Raw genomic sequence first — 23,550 nt, 5'->3', positions numbered from 1 at the left:
ATTGGAAAACGGAATGGAGAAATGAGGAGGAAATCTTTCCATCTAAAAGTATGGAATAATTGTTATCATTGAACATAAATTCAGAATCTCAGATAGTAAATGTCTGTATTAACAGAAAATTTAAATTCACACATGTTATCACCAGAAACAAGGAAATACAAATAAACTCTTAGCAGGAGAAAGAATAAAAGAAATATGTCTTGTGGATTTATTGAACAATAAGTTAAAAATACACATGACCATAATTTCAGAGCAACTTTCATTGATAGTATTTGTCCTTATACGGAATTGAAAAAATTGTAAAGCCTACCATCCTCAGCTTAAAAATGAGAGAACAAAAGCCAAGAAAAGTGAAGTTACTTGTTCTTCTCACTACGTCATTCTTAGAGATGAAACATGGACTGAAAAAGACAGACGGCAATGTCTCTACAGTGATGCAGTTTGTCCTACTTGGATTCTCTGAACTTTCTAACCTCCAAGAATTTCTATTTGGAGTGGTCGCTACCAGTTACATAATTATTATAACTGGAAATAGCCTCATTATAATCCTAACCAGACTTGATCCTGCATTACAGAAACCCATGTATTTTTTCCTGGCCAATTTTTCCTTTTTGGAAATCTGTTACGTGTCTGTAACTCTCCCCAGGATTCTGGTGAATCTTTGGACTCAGGATAGAAGCATCTCCTTGGTGGCATGTGCCACTCAAGTGTGCTTCCTGCTTATGCTGGGGGCCACTGAATGTTTCCTCCTGGCTGTGATGGCTTATGACCGCTATGTGGCTGTTTGTCACTCTCTGCACTATCCTCTAGTCATGAACCAAAAGATGTGTGTTCAGCTTACTGTTGGCTCCTGGCTCATTGGAATCCCAGTCCAGAGAGGGCAAACTGCTGATTTTCTCTCTGCATTTTGCAATTTTAACCAAATCAATCACTTCTTCTGTGACATCCCCCCCATTCTCAAGCTGGCCTGTGGAGACCCTTTTGTTCATCAGATATCTGTCTACATGGTAGCTATATTGTTAGTTACAGTTCCTTTTACGTTGATACGTATCTTCTATGGCAAAATCGTTTCTACTATTCTGAAGTTGCCAACTGCCTCAGGAAGGGCTAAAGCCTTTTCCACATGTTCTTCCCACCTGCTGGTTGTGCTTTTATTCTTTGGATCTGGTACTATCACCTATTTAAGATCCGAATCCAATTCATGTATCTACTTAGGATGTAAAATATTTGGAAAAGTTTGAAGTACCACAAAATGAAGGTGTTGGTTTTGTTGTTGTTAGGTGCCATTGATTCAGATCCAACTCATAGTGACCTGAAGTACAACAGAACTAAACACTGCCTGGTCATGTGCTAGACTAACAATCCTCACTATATACATGAGCCCATCGTTGCCAGCCACTGTGTCAATCCATCTCATAGAGGGTCTTCCCCCTTTTTGCTGACCCTTCACTTTAACAAGCATGATATCCTTCTCCAGAGAATAGTCCTTTCTGACAACATGACCAAAGTAGGGGAGATGAAGTCTGGCCATTTATCACTTCCTTGGAGTATTCTGCCTGCACTTCTTCCAGGACAGATTAGTTAGTTCTTCTGGCATTCAGGAGACTTTCAGTATTTTTTGACAATACCACAACTCAAAATCATCAACTCTTCTTTGGTCTTCCTTATTCATTGTCCAGCTTTCACATGCATATGAGGCTATTGAAAATACCATGGCTTGGGTTAGTCTCACCTTAATCTTCAAAGAAACATCTTTGCTGTTCAGCACTTTGAAGAGGTCTTTTGCAGCAGATTTACCCATTGTAATACATCGTCTGATTTCTTGACTGGTACTTCCATTGGTGTTGATTGTGGAACCAAGCAAAAGGAAGTCTCTGACAACTTCCATCTTTTCTCCATTTATTGTGATGCTGGTTATTGCTTAAGTTGTGAGGATTTTCATTTTCTTTATGTTGAGGTGTATTCCATACTGCAGACTGTAGTCTTTAATCTTCATCAGTAAGTGCTTCAAGTCATCTTCACTTTTAGCAACCACTGTTGTGTGGTCTGCATATTGCAGGTTGTTAAAGAGTCTTCCTCCAACCATGATCCTCCACTCTTCTTCCTATAGTCCAGCTTCTCTGATTAACTGCTCAGCCTACAGGTTGAATCAGTGTGGTGAAAGGGCACAACCCTGAAACCTTCTTCTTAATTTTAAACCATGCAATATCCCCTTGTTTTGTTCCATTGAGCACAATTTAGTGTTCCAGAATTCCCATTCTTCTCAGTGTTATCTATAACTTGTTATGATCCACACAATTGAAAGCTTTTGGATAGTCAATAAAATATAAGTAAACATCTTTCAGGTGTTCTTTGCTTTCTGCCAATATTCATCTGAAATCAGCAATGATATCTCTTGTTCTACATCCTCCTATGAATCCAGCTTGCACATCTGGAAGTTCTCTGTCAATATACTACTGTAACCATTTTTAATTATCTTCAGTATGATTTTTCTTGTGTGTGATATCATTGGTATTGTAAAATTATTTACACATTCTGTAGGATCACCTTTCTTTGGATTTGGTGCAAGTATGGATCTTTCCAGTCAGTTGGCCAGATAGCTGTCTTCCAAATTTCTTAGCATAGAGAAGTGAGTGACCTCAGCACAGCATTTGTTTGTTGAAACATCCCAATGAGTATTTGCAGATTCCTAGAGCTTTGGTCTTTGCCAATTCCTTCAGTGCAGCTTTGATTTCTTCCTCCAGTACCTGTGGTTCTTGATCATATACCACCTCCTGAAATGGATGAACATTGACCAATTCTTTTTGTTACAGTGACTCTGTGAATACCTTCCATCTACTTTTGATGTTTCCTGAATCATTCAGTATTTTGCCCATAGAATCTTCCAGTATTGCAAATCGAGGCTTAAATTATTTATTAAGTTATTTTAGCTTGAGAAATGCTAAGAATGTTCTTCCCATTTGGTTTCCTAACTCCAGGTCTTAGCACATTTCAGTATAATAATTGACTTTGTCTTTTTGAGCTTCTCTTTGAAATCTATTCAGCTCTTTTTTCTTGTCATTTCTTCATTTGCTTTAGCTACTCTCTGTTCAATGGCAAGTGTCAGAGTCTCTTCTGACATCCATTTTGGTCTTTTCTTCCTTTCCTGTCTCTTCAATGACCTCTTGCTTTCTTCATGGATAACATTCTTGATGTCATCCCACAATTCCTCTGGTTTTTGGTTATTGCTATTTAATCATCAAATCTATTCTTTAGATGGTCTCTAAACTCAGGAGTGATATGATTAAGGTCATATTTTTGCTCTCATGAATTTGTTTTAATTATCTTCAACTTCAACCTGAACTTGCATATGAACAGTTGAGTTGATGGTCTATGCCACCATCAGGTCCTGGCCTTGTTTTTGCTGAAGATATTGATGTTCTCCATCACCTCTTTCCACAGATATAGTCAATCTGATTCCTGTGTACTCCATCTGGTAAAGTCCACCATGGTGTATAGGATATATATAAAATTTTATATATAAAATGGTATATAGCCACCATTTATATTGTTGAAAAAAGTTATTTGAAATGTATAAATCTTTGATCTATCAAAATTCCATTATGAAATTTCCAGCATCATTTCTATCACCAAGGCCTTATTTACCAACTACCAGTGATTCTTCTTTGTTTCTAACTTTTGCATTCCAATCACCAGTGATAATCAACACATCTTGATTGCATATTTTGCCAATTTCAGACTGCAGAAGTTGGTAAAGACCTTCAGTTTCCTTGTCTTTGGTTTTGGTGGTTGTTGCATACATTTTAATAATAATAGCATTAACTGGTCTTCCTTGTAGGTGTATAGATATTATCCTATCACTGACAGTATTGTACTTCAGGATAAATCTTGAAACATTCTTTGTGATGATGAATGCCACACAATTCCTGTTCTATTTGTCCATCCAGAATAGAATATCATATTGTTTTCTGATTCAAAATGGCCAAATTCAGTCCATTTTAGCTCACTAATGCTTAGGATATCAATCTTTATGTGTCCCATTTCATTTTTGACAACTTCCAATTTTCCTAGATTCATATTTTGTACATTCCATGATCCAACTAATAATGGATGTTTGCAGCTGTTTCTTCTCATTTTGAGTCATGCCTCATCAGCGTATGGAGAGCCCAAAAGCTTTACTCCATCCACATCATTAAGGTCAGCTCTACTCTGAGGAGGAAGCTCTTCCCCAGTCATATTTTGAATTCCTTCCAATCTAAGGGTCTCATCTTCTGGCACTATTTCAGAAACGATTCAGGGCTACTCATCAAGTTTTCCAGTAATATATTAGACAGTGTATCACTGCTATTTACAAACTTTTCACTGGCCAATTATTTAAGAAGTGGATGGCCTCTTCCTTCTTCCAAGAATGTCTTAGTCTGGCAGCTCCCCTGAAACCTGTCCATCTTTGGGGATCCTGTTAGTATTTGAAATATCAGGGGCATATCCTCCAGCCTTACAGCAACACACCAGCCACCACAGTATGACAAACTGACAGCCAAGTGTTGGGGTGTTGCCTTTAGTTATATAAAATTTGTGAATAAATCACTGAGATTCTTGTACTCAAATTTTGTGGAGGTAATTAATCCAGTCTCAGTTTTGAGGACATGAACATCCTCCAATATAAATTACATAGAGAATTACAATCTACTTAATTAAATATAGGAATTATTTTCCTTTCACAAATGTAATATGTTTAGTTTTTCTAAGATGTGTTGCTCATATTTTTGTCGACTGGACAAGTAATACAGAAGAGAATTAAGTCTTCCTTAATTTTCAAAGGATATATTAATTAACTTTCCTATTTCTATGAACTGAATGTCAAATAACAAGTGTAGGCTTATGGTTGTCTTTACATTTTGTAAAATTTCTACACACCTTAGCACATTTCTATTTCACTATATTTTCTCAAAGCTCTGGTAACATAGTGACTTAGGCACTTGTCTGCTAACCAGAAGGCTGGCGGTTCAAACCCACAAGCCACTCTGCGAAAGGAAGGTTGGGCAATCTATTTTCATATTGATGTTGTTGTTGCTGTTGTTGTGTGCCTTCGAGTCGACCCCAACTCATAGCGACCCCTCCTTGGGTTTCTGAGGCAGTATCACTACGGAAGCAGGATTGCCCAACCTTCCTTCCAAGGAGTGGCTGGTGGGTTTGAACAGCCAGCTGTCTGGTTATCAGGCAAGTGTCTTAGCCACTATGCTACCAGAGCTCCTTGGAAACCCAAGGAGGGGTCACTATGAGTCAGGTCCTACTCAATGGCACATAACAACAACAGCTTATTCATTCCCAATAACATAATCAGTGGCCATGCACATGGACTTCACCAGATGGAGTGCACAGGAATCAGATAGACTACATTTGTGGAATTAAGCAAAGGAAAAGCTCAATATCTTCAGCCAAAACAAGGCCAGGAGCTGATTGTGGAACAGACCATGTACTGCTCATTTGCATGTTCAAGTTGAAGCCGAAGACAATTAATAAAAGTCCATGAGAACAAAAATATGATCTTGATTATATCCCTCTTGAATTTAGAGACCATTTAAAGAATAAATTAAATGCATTGAACACCAATGACCTAAAACTAGAGGAATTGTGGGATGACTTCAGGAACATCATCCATGAAGAAACCAGGAAGTCATTAAAAAGAAAAGAAAGGAAGAAAACACCAAAATGGATGTCAGAAGAGACTCTGAAAATTGCCCTTGGATGGAGTGTAGCTAAAGCAAATGAAACAAATGGTAAGATAACAGAGCTGAACAGAAGATTTCAAAGTGCAGCTCAAGCAGACAAGGTCAATTATTATAATGAAGTATGCAAGGACCTGGAGTTAGAAAACCAAAAGGGAAGAACACCCGTGGCATTTCTCAAGCTGAAAGAACTGAAGAAAAAAAATCAAGCCTCAAGTTGCACTATTCAAAAATTTTATGGGCAAAATATTGAATGATATAGGAAACATCAAAAGATGTACCAAACAGAACTGGTTGATATTCATCCATTTCAGGAGGTGGCATATGATCAAGAACTTATGGTATTGAAGGAAGAAGTTGAAGGTACACTGAAGCAGTTGGTGATAACAAGACTCCAGGAACTGACAGAATAAGACTGAGATGTTTCAAAAAATAGATGCCATGCTGGAGGCACAAACTTGTCTGTGCAAAAGATTTCATCAAAGACAGCTACCTGGCCAACTGACTAGAAAAAATCAATATTTGTACCCATTGTACAGAACACTGATACCACAGAATATGAAAATTATAAAACAATATAATTAATATCCCATGCAAGTAAAGTGTTGCTCAAGATTATTCAAAAAACAGTTGCAGCAGTATATTGACAAATAATTTCCAGAAATGCAAACTGGATTCAGAATGAGAGATATCATTGCTGATGTCAGATGGATCTTGGCAGAAAGCAATAAATACCATAAAGATGTTTACTTATGTTTTATTGACTATGCAAAAGCATTTGATTGTGTGGATCATAGCAAATTATAGACAACGTTGAGAATGGGAATTCCAGAATACTTAATTGTGCTCATGAGGAACATATACATAGACCTTGAGGCTGTCATTTGAACAGAACAAGGGCATATTACATGGTTTAAAAACAGAAAGAGAATATGTCATTTCACTGTACCTATTCAATCTGTATGCTGAACAAATAATCCAAGAAGCTGGGTTTTATGAAGAAGAATGTGGCATCAGGATTGGAGGAAGAATCAATAACAACGTGTGATATGCAGATGACACAGCCACACTTGCTGAAAATGAGGGTGACTTGAGTCAGTTACTGGTGAAGATTAAAAACTACAGTCTGCAGTAAGGACTACATTTCAACATAAAGAAAACAAAAATCCTCACAAATGGACAAATAAACAACATCAAAATAAATGGAGAAAAGATTGAAGTTGTCCAAGATTTCATGTTACTTGTTTGCACAATCAACACCAACGGAAGCAGCAGTCAACGAATCAGATAACATGTTGCACTGGGCCAAGCTACTGCAAAAGACCTCTTTTAAATGCTGAAGAGAGCAAAAATGTCTCCTTGAAGACTAAGGTGCTTCTAATGCAAGCCATGGTATTTTAAATCATGTCTTATGCACGTGACAGCTGGACAATGAATAAGGAATACCGAAGAAGAATCAATGCTTTTGAATTGTAGTGTTGATGAAGAATACTGAAGGTACAGTGGACTACCAAAAGAATGAACAGATCTGTCTGGACGAAGTACAGCTGGAATGTTCCCTGGAAGTGAGAATGGCCATATTTTGTCTCATCTACTTTGATCATGTCAGAAGGGACCATTCCTTGGAGAAGGATATCATGCTTGGCAAAATGGAGGGTCAATGAAAAAGAGCAAGGCCCTCAATGAGATGGGCTGACACAGTGGCTGCAATGATAGGCTCAAGTATAGCAAGGATTGCGAGGTTGGCATAGGACTGGGCAGTGTTTTGTTCTGTTGTACATCGGGGCGGTATGTGTCAGAGCAAGCTTGATGGCACCTAACAACAACAAACATTTTCTTTATAAAAACTATGAACAGAATTTAAGCTATTAAGATTTTTTATTTGGAATATTCTGTTGTTAGGTGTCATCTAGTTGGCGCCAACTCATACTGAACCTATGTACAGTGGAATGAGCTACTCTCTGCTCCTGTGCCAGCCTCACAATCCTTGCTATGCTTGAGTCCATCGCAGCAGCCACTTTGCCAATCCATCTTTCCATCCAATTGAGAGTCTTCCCCTTCTTTGCTGATGCTCTACATTACCAAGCATGATGTGTGTGTGTGTGTGTGTGTGTGCATTTTTTTTTTCTTCAGAGAGACTGGTCCCCTCTGACATGACCAAATTAGTTGAGACAAAATATATCCATTCTTGTTTCTAAAGAACATATCAGGTCTACGTCTTCCAGGACAGATTTGCTCATTCTTCTGGCAGTCCATGTATTTTCAGCATTATTCCCCAACACCACAATTCAAATGAATCAATTCCTCTTTGGTCTTCCTTATTCATTATCTAGCTTTCACATGCATCAGAGCAAATTGAAAATACCATCACTTGGGTTAGATGCACCTTAGTCTTCAAAGTAACATCTTTGCTCTTTAACACTTTAAGAGGTCTTTTGTAGCAGATTTGTCCAGTGCAATATGTCATCTGATTTCTTGACTGCTGCTTCCATGGGTGTTGATTGTTGAGCCAAGCAAAATGAAATTTCTGACAACTTCAAACTTTTCTCCATTTATCATCATGCTGCTTATTGGTCCAAGTGTGAGGATTTATGTTTTCTTTCTGCTGAAGTGTAATCTGTACTGAAGACTGTAGTCTGTATTGCATTGGAAATATCTGCTGCAAAAAAAATTATTTAAAATGTTACACAGAAAAGGTAGTCAATTTGGAAAGCTACAGGAATAACAGATAGTATTCCTAATGTGGTGTGGTTCCTAAGGCATTTGACTGCTAACCAAGAAGGCTGGTGGTTCGAACCCACCAGCCACTCTTCAGAAAGAAGGTTGAGCAATCTACTTCTGTAATGATACTGCCTCAGCAACCCAAGAAGAGGTTGCTATGAGTCAGATCCAATGCAACAGCAGTAAGTTTGGTTTTTGTTTTGGTTATTCCTAACGCAGAGGTTACTTTTGATTAAGAGTGGAATTTTAGCCTCAGACTTAAGCATAGCCACCATCTATGTCAAGAGTCCCAAATTAATTTGGGGTGCTCTTAGTCATTCTGAAGGAGATAATATCAACAATATTAATGTTCCACAATGTTTGATGTCAGTCAGTTTATCTTTAGTATGTTTTCCAAGTGATGAAGAAGTCTTTTTGTGATAAAAAATGTGTTCTCAGAAATGCGGGTTTTGGTACTTTAATGAGCATGATGTGCCTGGACATTTCAGGAGGTCACAAGAAGACTTTCTGTGTTATGCAAGTATTTAAGACATTTTCCTGAAGCACAAGGTTTTGTGGATATAGACAACTTAGAAATAGCTCAGTACTTTGCAAAAATTTAATATACTTTAAGTAGCAAAAGGGACAGTTGAAATGGTCCATTATAACTTTTTTCACATGGGCAATTCAATGACATTGATTATATTTATCATATTATTCTGCTATCACCATAATCAATTCCCAAACTTTTCCATCAATCTTAATAGAGTCTCAGTGTCTGCAAAGAAAAATTCTCCCTTTTTCCTTGTTTCTGCACACTCTTGGTAAGCAGTAATGAATGTTGGTCTCTAAACCCAAGACTGTTCTAAATACCTTAGGTAAGTGAAATCATACAATCATTACCCTTTTGTAATTGACTTATTTCACTTCACATAATGTTTTTAAGGTTCACCTATGTTGTAGCGTGAATCAGGATCTCATTTCTCTTTATGGCTGAATAATAATCCATTTTATGGACGTGCCACGTCTTTTATCTCTTCTTCTTTTTATAGACACTTAAGTTGTTTGCATCCCTTCAAGTGTCATGAGTGATGCTACAATGAATATTGCATACAACTATGGTTTAGCCCTCTTGCTTCCAATTCTGTTGGGTATATACTTAACAGTGGAACTGGTGAATAATATCGTAATTGTATGTATAACTTTTAAAGAAGTTGCAAAGATGTGTCCTCAATGGCTGCATCATTTTACAAACCCAGCAGCATTGGATAAGTATTCAGATACTTCCACACCCTTGTCAACAATCGTTGACTTCTTTTTTTTTTTTTTTAATCATAACTACCTTTGTGCTGTTGAAGTAATATCTTCTTATAGTTTTGATTTGCATTTGACTAATAATTAATAATGTTGAGCATTCTTCATACGCTTGTTGGCCATTTCACACATTTTTGGTGAAATATATTTCATGCCCATTTCCATTATTGATTGGATTATTGGTGTAGTTGTTGAATTGTATGAATTCTTACATATTCTAGATGTTCAAACCTTATAAAATACATTGTCTCCAATAATTTTCTTCCAATCTGTAGGTTAACTTTTTACTTTGTTGATAAAGAACTTACACAAAAATCTGTTGTATTTTTATACATCAGTAATGATATATCTAAAAAAGAAATTAAGGAAATAATTACATTTGCAATGGTAATAAAAAGAATAAAATACTTATGAGTCAAGAGAGTAAAAGTCTTGTACATTGAAGAATATAAAACATTATGTTGTTGTTGTTGTTATGTGCCATCGAGTCAGACCCAGCTCATAGCAACCCCGACTTGGGTTTCTGAGGCAGTATCCCTGTGGAAGTAGATTGCCCCTTCTTCCTTCCAAGGAGTGGCTGGGGCTTTGAACCACCAGCCTTCTGGTAAGCAGTCAGGTGCCTTAGGCACTATGCTATCAGAGCTCCCATAAACCATTATGGATAGACCTTAAAGAATACCCAAATAAATGAAAGGATATTCTATATTCATAGATCAAACAGTACGGTCCAAGTCTTAGTGACCCCTCCTTGGGTTTCTGAGGCGGTATCTCTATGGAAATAGATTGTCCAGGTTTCCTTCTGAGGAGTGTCTGGTGTGTTTGAACTGCCAGCCTTCTGGTTAGCAGTAAAATGCCTTAGGCACTATGCCACCAGCGCTCCTAGATGAAAGAATTAATGTTGTTAAGATACTGATACTACAAAAAGCTATCTATATATTCAGTAACATCCTGAACAAAATTTCAAAAGATATGCTTTTAATTATTGTAGCAAACTCCTTGAATAGCAGAAAATAAGCAGAAAATGGCTTAATTCACTTATAAAGCAAATTGGTAAAGGAACTTTTCCCCAGGGTAGAAATTATTTATATTTAAAGAGGACTATTTGTTCTGAGAGTGCAATGTGTTTTAGAAGGAGGTGAGGTTAAGCTCTGCTTCAGTAAAAGTGAATTAGTTAATCCTTAAGACAAGTTTATTTCCTATATTCTACCTTTCTTTTAACTCAATCAATAAAGGTAAGCATGAAATTTACCTTAAACAGGTAAGCATGAGCTATTTCTGTCTAATATAAAATTTATTTTTATGTGTATATTATGTATTAAGCATGAAGAGAGTACATTACATTTTAGAAAACAAAAACATAGAATCTTTTGTTTCAATTTCAGACATTGTTCAGCCAGCCCTTAAACTTTTCTTATTCTTGTGATTATGAGATGAATGTCACCTTCTTTGTTATCTTCATCATCCTAAATGCTAATTGTCATGGATTGATTATTATATATATAAGCATATTACAGGTATAAATCTACATATCACATCTTATAAAAACCCAAATAATATATATACAACTATGAATATATATTTTATATATATATATGTGTGTGTGTGTGTGTGTGTGTGTGTATGTGTATGTATGTGTGTGTATATACACACACACACACGATATACATATAAAACAAGGGAGTGAATGGATATACGTGAAATAAATTCATATCTTACTGGTAACTAAAGAATTGCTGGTTTGTGAAGAATTAAGTTCCATAAGTCTGAAAATACTTGAGGTATATTGGCATAATTTTCTTTTTATCATTAGAGACTTCTACTACAGGAAAAAGTTATCTGAATTAAATTCATCAATTTCTAATATTTATTTTCTATTTTCCACTTATTTAAAACTTAATCTTAAATCAAGCTATATATATAAACTGTTATGATGATTTATTTGATTACAAAATGTCAATCCTAGCACATTGTGGAGACACATTATGTTTGAAGAAAAATAGAAATGTCTCCATATGTATGTAGTTATTTTATTTCTCAATTGTTTAAATAACAGCTTTTAAAGGATTGCTGAACTCAGACAGAATGAAAACGGTATTTTTCTTCCTTTAAATTAATTTTACATTGAAATTCACTTAATATTTATAACATTGTTTCTCTAATTTATAGTACAGAAAAGACCAAAATTACCTAAAGATTTCAGTAATCATTTCCAAAGATTTCAGTAATTATTTTTAAAGATTTCAGTAAATGTGGAGCACTAGATTCTTGTTTGAAAATTTAGTTGTTGTGTTTCCTTGTTTCTTCAGACCTTTGTTTCAGGTTTCTTGTCAAAGGCACCCTGCTTGATCAGTGGGGAATAATACAGAGAGGGTCTAGGACTGAGAGTAGAATTTATGAAAGGATAAGATAAAATAAATGAAGAATTAATGTTGTCAATGTGGACAATGGTCAGATCAAGTGTGGGTACATGATAGATAAAAGAAAAAAAACAAACTTACTGCCATTGAGTTGTATGACTCATAGTGACCCCTGCTTGGGTTTCTGAGGTGGTATCTCTATGGAAGTAGACTGCCTAATCTTCCTTCCAAGGAGTGGCTGGTGGGTTTGAACCCAGCCCTCTGGTTAGCAGTCAAAATGCCTTAGGCACTAAATGGTGTAGAAATTTCAACAAACAATTTTGATCATTTTGCTCACATTATGCTATAGATTGAATTACAGAGGTCTGAAAAATATTTACCTTTGTAGAATGGTGAAGTGTAAGAAAGTATGTGTTGTATAGTCTAATAGAATTAAAATCATATCTTAATAAAATTATGTGATACACGTTAGTTTCTTACCATTCTTGAGAACCAGTAAGAGCATCTTCAACATTCCCTGCAATCAAATGTTTATTGGTAGACCTGTTTCAGATAATGATTGTGTAAATGCCTTGAGAACTTTATTATTTAGTCGAGAATAGTGTAGATATTATCTTTCTTGCCTTTACTTAGTCACAGAAAATCCCAAGAGGTGGCAATTTTTCCTGGACTTTGTGACTCTCCCAATGTGTCTCCTCTAGGACATGATCCATTCTTAACACCCTCATGATATAAGGATAGGAGGGTCTCCTGTTGGAAAGGCATTAACCTCTAATACCAGGTCCCTGGAAAGTGCAAACACTAAGCACTGGAATACTAGACAAAAGTTAACAGTGTGAATTCACCCTGAGGTGTCTTGGAAATGAGACATGCTTTCAATAGGTCACAGTCTTGAAATTCTATGGAGTAGTTCTACTCTGATCTACATATGGTGTTGCCATGAGCTTGAATGGACTCAACAAAAACTAACAACAAAACAACAACAACCTGTATGGACTTTCAAATTAACTTTACCTCAAAAACTCTGTTTTTCAGGTAAACTCACTTCATTGAGTTGGATTCAACTCACAGCAACCCCTCCCTTGAGTTTCCAAGGCGGTATCACTACGGAAGTAGATTGCCCAATCTTTCTTTCAAATTAACTAGCTAATAATAAATACATTGTCTAGCTACACTGAAAACTATGAGGTAATGTGCTTTTTCTGTGAGAGTTGAATAAAATGAGTAAAATTATTTAAGACACATAATCAAAAGGAAAAAAAAAAAGCAAACAAACATAATTGTATCCCTTAATCTAAGAATGTGGAAGACAAGCAATATTTTGATTAGGAGCCTATTCTTACCACCTGGAAATTATTGTAAAGATGAAGTCAATTTAATTCATTTATTTGATCTATCAAAGGAGTTAGTAAATCAAGTTATATGGGTATTAATAAACCATGTTTTATTGAAAACTCCTATGAATGATGTAGCAAAGGATAATGAATTGTGTAAGAAGCTTATAATGTAGGTGCAGAGATTTAAAAAAAAAAAAGCATAATAAAATTGGCAATCACGTGTGTGCAACATGAAGTGCGTGCAAGAGAGAAGAATAAATGTCACAAAAGAGGTCAGCAGAAAGATAGCAATTAGTGAGGATGTGGATGACTTAGGAAAATACCACAGAGGAAGTTAATGCCCCTCTTATAGTACAGGTGTGTGTGAAGAATAAGCAGGAGGGTGTTCTAGTCAAAATTGCTTTCTTGACCAAAGTGCTAAGTGAACTGGTTTGTAACTTATGCCTGACTACAAAATCTGAATACAAATTATGATTTCTGACTTCACAGATCTTACATTGAAATGTAAGAACAGAGTTAAAGATTAAATACCAGCACATAATATTTGGTAGTTACTTCATCATCATGTTTTGTAATAAAAGACTCCATGTACAAATGTTAAACAAAACAAGAAGTTTGAGATAACACAGGAAAATCACCATTTTTTATTAACTATATGTAATGGTTTGGAACAAAGACAGATGGCTAACAGAATATTCATTTCAGCAGTGAAATTGATTTTCAGGTGATTATATTGGAAAACGAAGTGGAGAAATGAGGAGGAAATCTTGCCATCTAAAAGTATGGGATAATTGTTATCATTGAACATAAATACAGAATCTCAGATTGTAAATATCTATATTAATAGAAAATTTAAATTCACACATGGTATCACCAGAAACAAAGAAATACAAATAAACTCTTAGCAGGAGAAAGAATAAAAGAAATATGTCTTGTGGATTTATTGAACAATAAGTTAAAAATACACATGACCATCATTTCAGAGCAACTTTCATTGATAGTATTTGTCCTTATACGGAATTGAAAAAATTGTAAAGTCTACCATCCTCAGCTTAAAAGTGAGAGAACAAAAGCCAAGTGAAGTTACTTGTCCTTCTCACTACTTCATTCTCAGAGATGAAACATGGACTGAAAAAGACAGACGGCAATGTCTCTACAGTGATGCAGTTTGTCCTGCTTGGATTCTCTGAACTTTCAGATCTCCAAGGGTTTCTATTTGGAGTGTTCTCCATCATTTACATGATTATTGTCACTGGAAATAGCCTCATAATAATCCTAACCAGACTTGATCCTGCATTACAGAAACCCATGTATTTTTTCCTGGCCAATTTTTCCTTTTTGGAAATCTGTTACGTGTCTGTCACTCTCCCCAGGATTCTGGTGAATCTTTGGACTCAGGATAGAAGCATTTCCTTGGTGGCATGTGCCACTCAAATGTGCTTCCTGCTTATGCTGGGGGCCACTGAATGTTTCCTCCTGGCTGTGATGGCTTATGACCGCTATGTGGCCATTTGTCACCCTCTGCACTATTCTGTAGTCATGAACCAAAAGATGTGTGTTCAGCTAGCAGTTGGCTCCTGGCTCATTGGAATCCCAGTCCAGATAGGGCAAACAGCTCAGATTTTCTCTCTGCGTTTTTGCAATTCTAACCAAATCAATCACTTCTGCTGTGACATCCCCCCCATTCTCAAACTGGCCTGTGGGGACACTTTTGCTCATGAGGTGTCTGTCTACATTGTAGCAATATTTTTTGTTACAGTTCCTTTTACGTTGATACTTATCTCCTATGGCAAAATTGTTTCTACTATTTTGAAGTTGCCAACTGCCTCAGGAAGGGCAAAAGCATTCTCCACATGTTCTTCCCACCTGCTGGTTGTGCTTTTATTCTTTGGATCTGCTACCATCACCTATTTAAGACCCAAATCCAAACATTCTGCAGAAACTGACAAACTGCTTTCTCTTTTCTACATGATCATCACTCCAATGTTCAATCCTATGATATACAGTCTTAGAAACAAGGATGTTATTGCTGCACTGAGAAAATTATTGTTTAAAAAGTAGTTTGAGGAAATAGAAAGAACATAGATGTCTATAAATAGATGGATATTTTATTTAGACACAATGGGATATTAATCAAAGAGAAATAAAGATCCGCTGCATCCCACAACATGGGTGAAATTTGAAAACTTTATTCTGGGTGAAATAAGTGAATCATACCAGAACAAATATTTTATTATATCACTTATATGAAATAAGCAGATATGTAGAAAACAAACATTATTAGTGATTTAGGGAGGGGAGGGATGAAAGAAAAATTTTCACTTAGAAGGCATTGAGTTTGTTTTCACAGTGGTATAATCATTTGTAAAAAAGTACAGATAATGGTTGTAAATCATGAGAGATTTTTTTCAATATCACTGAATTATACATGTATAAATTGTTGGATAGCTGAATAATTTGTTGTGCTCTTTTAAATGTGGTATGAAGGGCTTAATTATTAAGACTTTATGTGCATTTCATACAGTTTTGAGAGAAACATGTGAAGTGGCTACATTCCACCAATGACAAGTTAGTCCCTTTCAGTTTATGATATGCTTTAAGATACCTAGCTAGCTTCAAATTTACTGTGCTTGGATGCATACTTGGTAAATTGATCCCATTTCAACGCTTCATGTCAAAGCAATAATCTTCTTCCATAAATAGAAGTTTATTCTGTACTACACTTTCTTTATAATAACTATGAACAGAATTCAAGCTATTACATTTTTATTGTAAATATTCTTGCAACTATACAAGATTAATTGCCTTTATTAATTAGTTTTCTAAATATACATGCTTGTGTTTGGTAGCATTCCCCAGTTCTACATTGCAAAAACTGGGGAATGGTAAATGAAAAATGAGCCTTTGTTGAATGAGTGATTAAATAAGTGCATGGACACATGGACGTTGCTACCTCCTACTTCAAACTTGTGTCCATACTAGAGACTTTAGAGCATCAATGAGCATTGTTGTTGTTGTTAGGTGCCGCCGAGTCATTTCCAACTCTTAGTGACCCCATGCACAGCAGAACAAAACACTCCCAATCCTGCGCCAGCACCATGATCCCTGCTACACTTGAGCCCATCATCACAGCCACCATGTCAATCCATCTTGTTGATGGTCTCCCCCTCTTTTGTCGACCCTCCACCCTACCAAGCATGACATCCTTCTCCAGGGAATGGTCCCTTCTTACAACATGACCAAAATAGGTGAGACGAAGTCTGGCCATTCTTGCTTCCAAGGAGCATTTTGGGTGCACTTCCTCCAGGACAGATCTGTTAGTTCTTTTAGCAGTCCATGGTACTTTCAGCATTCTTTGCCAGCACCACAACTCAAAAGCATCAACTCTTCTTTGGTCTTCCTTAGTCATTGTCCAGATCTCACAGGTATACTAGATGATTGAAAATATCATAGTCTGTGTCAGGTACACCTTAGTCCTCAAGGAGACATCCTTGCTCCTCAGCACGTGAAACAGTTCCTTCACGGTTGACCTTCCCAATTCTACACGTCGTCTAATGTCCTGACTGCTGTTTCCACTGGCATCAATGAGCATTGAGAGCACATTTATCAAACCACTATTCACCTACATGGAATTGTTTTTATCAGCTATTGACTAGTCAACCCCATCTCATGGGGACTGGGCCACCTGTTTCTATGCGATCTGCATTTCCTGGCTTTTCTTCCTAGTCTCTCCTAGCTTTAAAGCTCCATTGAAACCTGTTCAGCATCACAGTAACAGGCAAACCTACACTGATGGATGAGTGGTGGCTACACTTCAGTTGCATTAACTGAGATGTGGATCCACATCTTCTACATGGAAGATTCTAACATAGAACCACCAAAGCCAACCTTTGCAGAATCATTTAAATCATATTCCCCCAAAAAATGTTTACATACACTAAGCTTTCTCCCTGGTAACTTTCTACCAGAAAACATGATGAGTAAGAAACCCTTACCTGCTCAGCCAGTTCACTTTTCATTTCTTTCTACTTTTTTTTGTTTTGTTTTCTTTTTCTTTTTATATTATGACCTAATGTAATTTACTCTGATTTCTTTCATCTCTTTCACAATTGCACTCCAAACACCAACTATTGTGCCAATTAATATTTTAAGAAAATATCTCTGAATTAAAAGGGGGGTGTAGTTTGGAAGTCATATTTTGATTCTCCAAATCTACGCACCATTGGGAATATATTAGTTTGCCTAATCTTTGCCAGCTTTAGTCTTTTCTAAAGTATTTGAAATTATCAAACCTTTCAACTGGCATTATCAATAAAAGTAAGTATCTTTGAACAGAGTCATTAATGTCTATCCTCTTAACTTCAGATGCTCAGATCAACAACCCATGTAAAGAGACTATCTGTGCCTAAGAACTTCTGTTAGCAGTTCTCTTGACAATAGCATCCCTCTGTAAATTACTCATGATTTACCCCTGTAAACAAAGCTCTTTCAATTCCTCTTCGTAGTCATATTTCTATATTATCAAGCTCTTTATATCTTCTACCATCAGACATCATGTCCTAAAGTTATGCATGCATTTTCCTTTATGAGAGTAAAAATGCATATAACCTGTCTCATTTAATATTTTACATGTTACAAGAATTACATACATAGTCTATGATAATTGATGATGATGAGGATAGAGATGATGATCATGGTGGCAATAATGGTTGGTAGGTTTTTTTTTTTTTTCTTTAATAAAGCAAAATCACAATGTTGGGAGACAGTACAATTCCACAAGTTCAGAAAAATGATTTTTTAATATATTTGTTACTAATATCTTGAACAAGTTATTTAACTGTTTTTCATCATAGTCACAATTATTAAATGTTAATAAATATAAACTTTCCTAGTAATTTACTAGATTATTATAAGATTCATATATCTACTTAGGATGTAAAAGTATTTGGAAAAGTTTAAAGTACCACAAAATCAAGGTGTTGGTTTTGTTGTTGTTAGGTGTCATTGATTCAGATCCAACTCATAGTAACCCTATATACAACAGAACTAAACACTGCCTGATCATGCACTAGCTTCACAACCCCTGCTATACCTGAGCCCATCATTACAGCCTCTGTGTCAATCCATCTCACAGAAGGCCTTGCTCCTTTTTGCTGACCCTCCACTCTACCAAGTGTGATATATATAGTCCAAGCAGAGAATAGTCCCTTCTGAAAACATGACCAAATAGGTGAGATCAAGTCTAGCCATTTCTCGCTTCCAAGGAGTATTCTGCCTGCACTTCTTCCAGGACAGATTTGTTAGTTCTTCTGGCATTCAGGAGACTTTCAGTATTCTTCAACAATACCACAACTCAAAATCATCAACTCTTCTTTGGTCTTCTTTATTCATTGTCCAGCTTTCACATGCATATGAGGCTATTGAGAATACCATGGCTTGGGTTAGTCTCACCTTAATCTTTGAAGAAACATCTTTGTTGTTCAGCACTTTAAAGAGGTCTTTTGCAGCAGATTCACCCAGTGCAATGCATCGTCTGATTTCTTGACTGGTACTTCCATTGGTGTTGATTGTGGAACCAAGCAAAAGGAAGTCTCTGACAACTTCCATCTTTTCTCCATTTATTATGCTGCTGGTTATTGGTCAAGTTGTGAGGATTTTCATTTTCTTTATGTTGAGGTGTATTCCATACTGCAGACTATAGTCTTTAATCTTCATCAGTAAGCGCTTCAAGTCATCTTCACTTTTAGCAACCAATGGTGTGTAGTCTGCATATTGTGGGTTGTGAAAGAGTCTTCCTCCAGTCGTGATGCCACACTCTCCCTCATATAGTCCAGCTTCGTGGATTATTTGCTCATCATCCAGATCGAATAAGTATGATGAAAGGATACAACCCTGACACACTCCCTTCCTAATTTTAAACTATGCAGTATCAGCTTGTTCTGTTCAAACGACAGCCTATGGTCTATGTGTAGGTTCCATTGAGCACAATTTAGTGTTCTGGAATTCCTATTCTTCTCAACTTTATTTATAATTTGTTATGATCCACACAATCAAATGCTTTTGTATAGTCAATAAAACTTAAATAAACATCTTTCAGGTATTCTTTGCTTTCTGGCAAGGTCCATCTGAAATTAGCAATGATATCCCTTGTTCTATATCATCTTATGAATCCATCTTGCATTTCTGGAAGTTCTCTATTGATATACTATTGCAACCATTTTTGAATAATCTTCAGTAAGATTTTTCTTGTGTGTGATATTATTGATATTGTACAATTATTTACACATTCTGTAGGATCACCTTTCTTTGGATTGAGTACAAGTATGGATCTTTCCAGTCAGTTGGCTAGGTAGCTGTCTTCCAAATTTCTTGGCACAGAAAAAGTGAGTGACCTCAGCACAGCATTTGTTTGTTGAAACATCCCAATGAGTATTTGTCAATTCCTAGAACCTTGTTCTTTGCCAATTCCTTCAGTGTAGCTTTGACTTCTTCCTTCAGTACCTGCGGTTCTTGATCATATACCACCTCCTGAAATGGATGAACATAGACACCCACCAATTCTTTTGATACAGTGACTCTGTGAATACCTTCCATCTTCTCTTGATGTTTCCTGCCTCATTCAGTATTTTGCCCATAGAATCTTTCAATATTGCAAATCAAGGCTTGAATTTTTTCTTAAGTTCCTTCAGCTTGAGAAATGCCAAGAATGTTCTTCCCTTTTGGTTTCCTAACTCCAGGTATTTGCACATTTCAGTATAATAATTGACTTTGTCTTCTTGAGCTGCTCTTTGAAATCTATTCAGCTCTTTTATCTTGTTATTTCTTCATTCACTTTAGCTACTCTCTGTTCAATGGCAAGTGTCAGAGTCTCTTCTGACATCCATTTTGGCCTTTTCTTCCTTTCCTGTCTCTTCAATGACCTCTTGCTTTCTTCATGGATAGCATTCTTGATGCCATCTCACAATTCCTTTGTTTTTTGGTCATTGGTATTTAATGGATCAAAGCTATTATTTACTTGGTCTCTAAACCAGGGGTGATATAATCAAGGTCATGTTTTTGCTCTAATGGACTTGTTTTAATTATCTTCAGCTTCAATCTGAACTTGCATATGAGCAGTTGATGGTCTGTTCCACAATAAGCTCCTGGCCTTGTATTGGCTGAAGGTATTGATATTCTCCATCAGCTTTTTCCACAGATATAGTCAATTTGATTCCTGTGTACACCATCTGTCGAAGACCATGTGTATAACCATCATTTATGTTGTTGAAAAGGGGTATTTGAAATGAATAAATCTTTGATCTATCAAAATTCTATTATGAAATCTCCAGCATCATTTCTGCCATCAAGGCCATATTTACCAAATACCCATGATCCTTCTCTGTTTCCAACTTTTGCATTCCAATCACCACTGATAATCAACACATCTTGATTGCATGTTTGGCCAATTTCAGACTGCAAAAGTTGGTAAAAATCTTCAATTTACTTGTCTTTGGCTTTGATGGTTACTTCATAAATTTGAATAATAATAGTATTTACTGGTTTTCCTTGTAGGTGTATAAATATTATCCTATAACTGACAGTATTGTATCTCAAGATAAATCTTGAAACATTCTTTGTGATGATGAATGCCACACCATTCCCATTCTATTTGTCAATCCCAGAATGGTAGATCATATTGTTTTCTGATTCAAAATGGCCAAATTCAGTCCGTTTTAGCTCACTAATGCTTAGGATTATCAATCTTTATGTGTCCCATTTCATTTTTGAAAACTTCCAGTTTTCCTAGATTCATACTTTGTACATTCCATGATCCAACTAATAATGGATGTCTGCAGCTGTTTCTTCTCATTTTGAGTCATGTGACAACAGCATATGAAGAGCCCAAAAGCTTTACTCCAACCACATCATTAAAGTCGGTTGTACTCTGAGGAGGCAGCTCTTCCCCAGTCATGTTTTGAGTGCCTTCTGATCTAAGGGTATCATCGTCTGGCACTGTATCAGAAACTGTTTCAGGGCTACTCATCAAGTTTTCCAGTAATATATTAGACAGTGTATCACTGCTATTTATAAAGTTTTCACTGGCCAATTATTTGAGAAGTGGATGGCCTCTTCCTTCTTCTGAGAATGTCTTAGTCTGGAAGCTCCTCTGAAACCTGTCTATCCTTTGGGACCCTGTTAGTATTTGAAATATCAGGGTCATATCCTACAGCCTTACAGCAACACACCAGCCACCACAGTATGACAAACTGACAGCTGAGTGTTGGGGTGTTGCCTTTAGTTCGATAAAATTTGTGGAGAAATCACTGAGATTCTTGTACTCATATTTTGTGGAGGTAATTAATCCAGTCTTAGTATTGAGGACATGAACATCCTCCAATATAAATTACATAGAGCATAAAATCTACTTAATTCAACATAGGAATTATTTATTTTCCTGTCACAAATATAATATGTTTAGCTTTCCTAAAATGTGTTGCTCGTATTTTTGTCCTCTAGACAAGTAATATGAAAGAGAGTTAAATCTTCCTCAGTTTTCAAAGGATATATTAATTAACTTTCCTATTTTTATGAACTCAAGGTCAATTAACAAGTGTAGGTTTATGGTTTCCTTTATATTTTTGCAAAATTCCTACACACCTATGCACATTTCTATTTCCCTATTTCTTCCCAATGTGTTAATTTTCAGTGAGTTAGCCTGTAAAGACTCTTTGGAAACAATTATTTATTGATTATTCATTATCAGATAACATAATTCAGGCTGACAGGAAAGAAATTGATGACATAATTTATGAAAGTAGGCATCTGACTATATAATTCATTGATTAGTTCATGAAAAAATTTGTCGTGGGAAAAGTACAGCCAGAATGTTCTTTAGAAGTGAGAATGGCCAGACTTCTTCTCATGTACCTTGGTCCTATTGTCAGAAAGGACAAGTCCCCAAAGAAGGATATCGTGGTTGTTAAAGAGAGGGTCTGTGTAAAAGGGGAAGACCCTCAATGATATGGATTTGACACAGTGACTGCAATGATGCAAGAAAATATAACAAAGATTTTGAGGATGGTGCAGGACCGGACAGTGTTTCATTCTGTTGTATATAGAGTCACTAGGAGTGGAAGCCAACTCAATGGCAAGTAACAGTTTATGGTATCCAGCAAGAACTCAATCAATTTCTTGAAGTAAAACCAATAATTTACTTTCATTTATAATATTTTTTTTCTGAATTTGATATTTTTCCAGTTTTCTGGATGGTGGTATTTATTAACCTCTAGCCACTCAGTATCTGAGGGATATAATGTATGAAATGGTGAACCTTTTCTTGAAGATTCAGATTGTCTCTTTCATTATAATAGGGTGTTTAATATACTCATCTACAGAAATATATATTTAGTTAGGAAGAAGACTTGTATTACTTCTTGCCTATATCCAGTTTGGATGATTGTTAATATAAACTCATTCACATACACACATTTTGTCTCTTCTAATGTCTTAACAAGAACAATCTTTTATATATTATTTATATGTTAAAGTTAAGATAAATGTGCTCAACATAGTGCGATTATTCTCCATGCTCTGTATTATCCATTTTCCTTTCTCACTGGAATAAGCTTTTACAAGATGCATGTGGCTGAAATGTATGTTTTGGAGTAAATGAGACTTTAAAACTTAATAATAAATAAAAAACTAATTTTTAATTGTACCATGATTGAGACATTTGGATCCCATATGTGAAGCACTGTATTTCTTCACTGGTATTACAGGGATTTGGGGCCGGGGGAGAAATAGAAAGAACAAAAACAAAACACTGTGTAACAAAAATTTTCTTCCTGTACTCTATGATAGCACTGATAATTTTGCTTTAACAATTACATATTTTAGCAACAAAAGGAGAAATCCAGCTTAGATAATTTTTTCAATGTTCCCAGTAAGATTTCTAGGCTCACTTTCCTAAGCATCAAAAGCATTGAGGAAGAGTTCTATCACTTGAAATATATTCTGTCTCATATATAATTTTCCAACTACTACATCTAACCCAAACTTATCCAGAAATATTTTCTCTATTCACCTCTTTATTTATTTTTTATTTGATTGTATTTTAGTACTAGCATTTTTTGC

General features: G+C 35.9%; 2 protein-coding genes across 2 annotated transcripts; both read left to right on the top strand.

Moving 5' to 3' along the window:
• Positions 1 to 383: 383 nt before the first annotated feature.
• On the top strand, positions 384 to 1,241 carry LOC103211988 (olfactory receptor 10AG1-like). Its single transcript, XM_007957988.2, has one exon. The coding sequence runs from the start codon at positions 390 to 392 to the stop codon at positions 1,239 to 1,241; it is 852 nt and encodes a 283-aa protein (XP_007956179.1). The 5' UTR covers positions 384 to 389.
• Positions 1,242 to 14,535: 13,294 nt separating this feature from the next.
• Positions 14,536 to 15,498, top strand: LOC103211974 (olfactory receptor 10AG1-like). The gene has a single exon (XM_007957976.2). It carries the CDS (start codon positions 14,554 to 14,556, stop codon positions 15,496 to 15,498), a length of 945 nt encoding a protein of 314 aa, XP_007956167.1. The 5' UTR covers positions 14,536 to 14,553.
• Positions 15,499 to 23,550: the final 8,052 nt, after the last annotated feature.

This window comes from Orycteropus afer, unplaced genomic scaffold (assembly GCF_000298275.1).
Source record: "Orycteropus afer afer isolate SDZICR_OR568_19922 unplaced genomic scaffold, OryAfe1.0 scaffold00832, whole genome shotgun sequence".
NCBI lineage: Eukaryota > Metazoa > Chordata > Mammalia > Tubulidentata > Orycteropodidae > Orycteropus > Orycteropus afer.
This window is presented reverse-complemented; position numbering and strand designations above follow the sequence as displayed.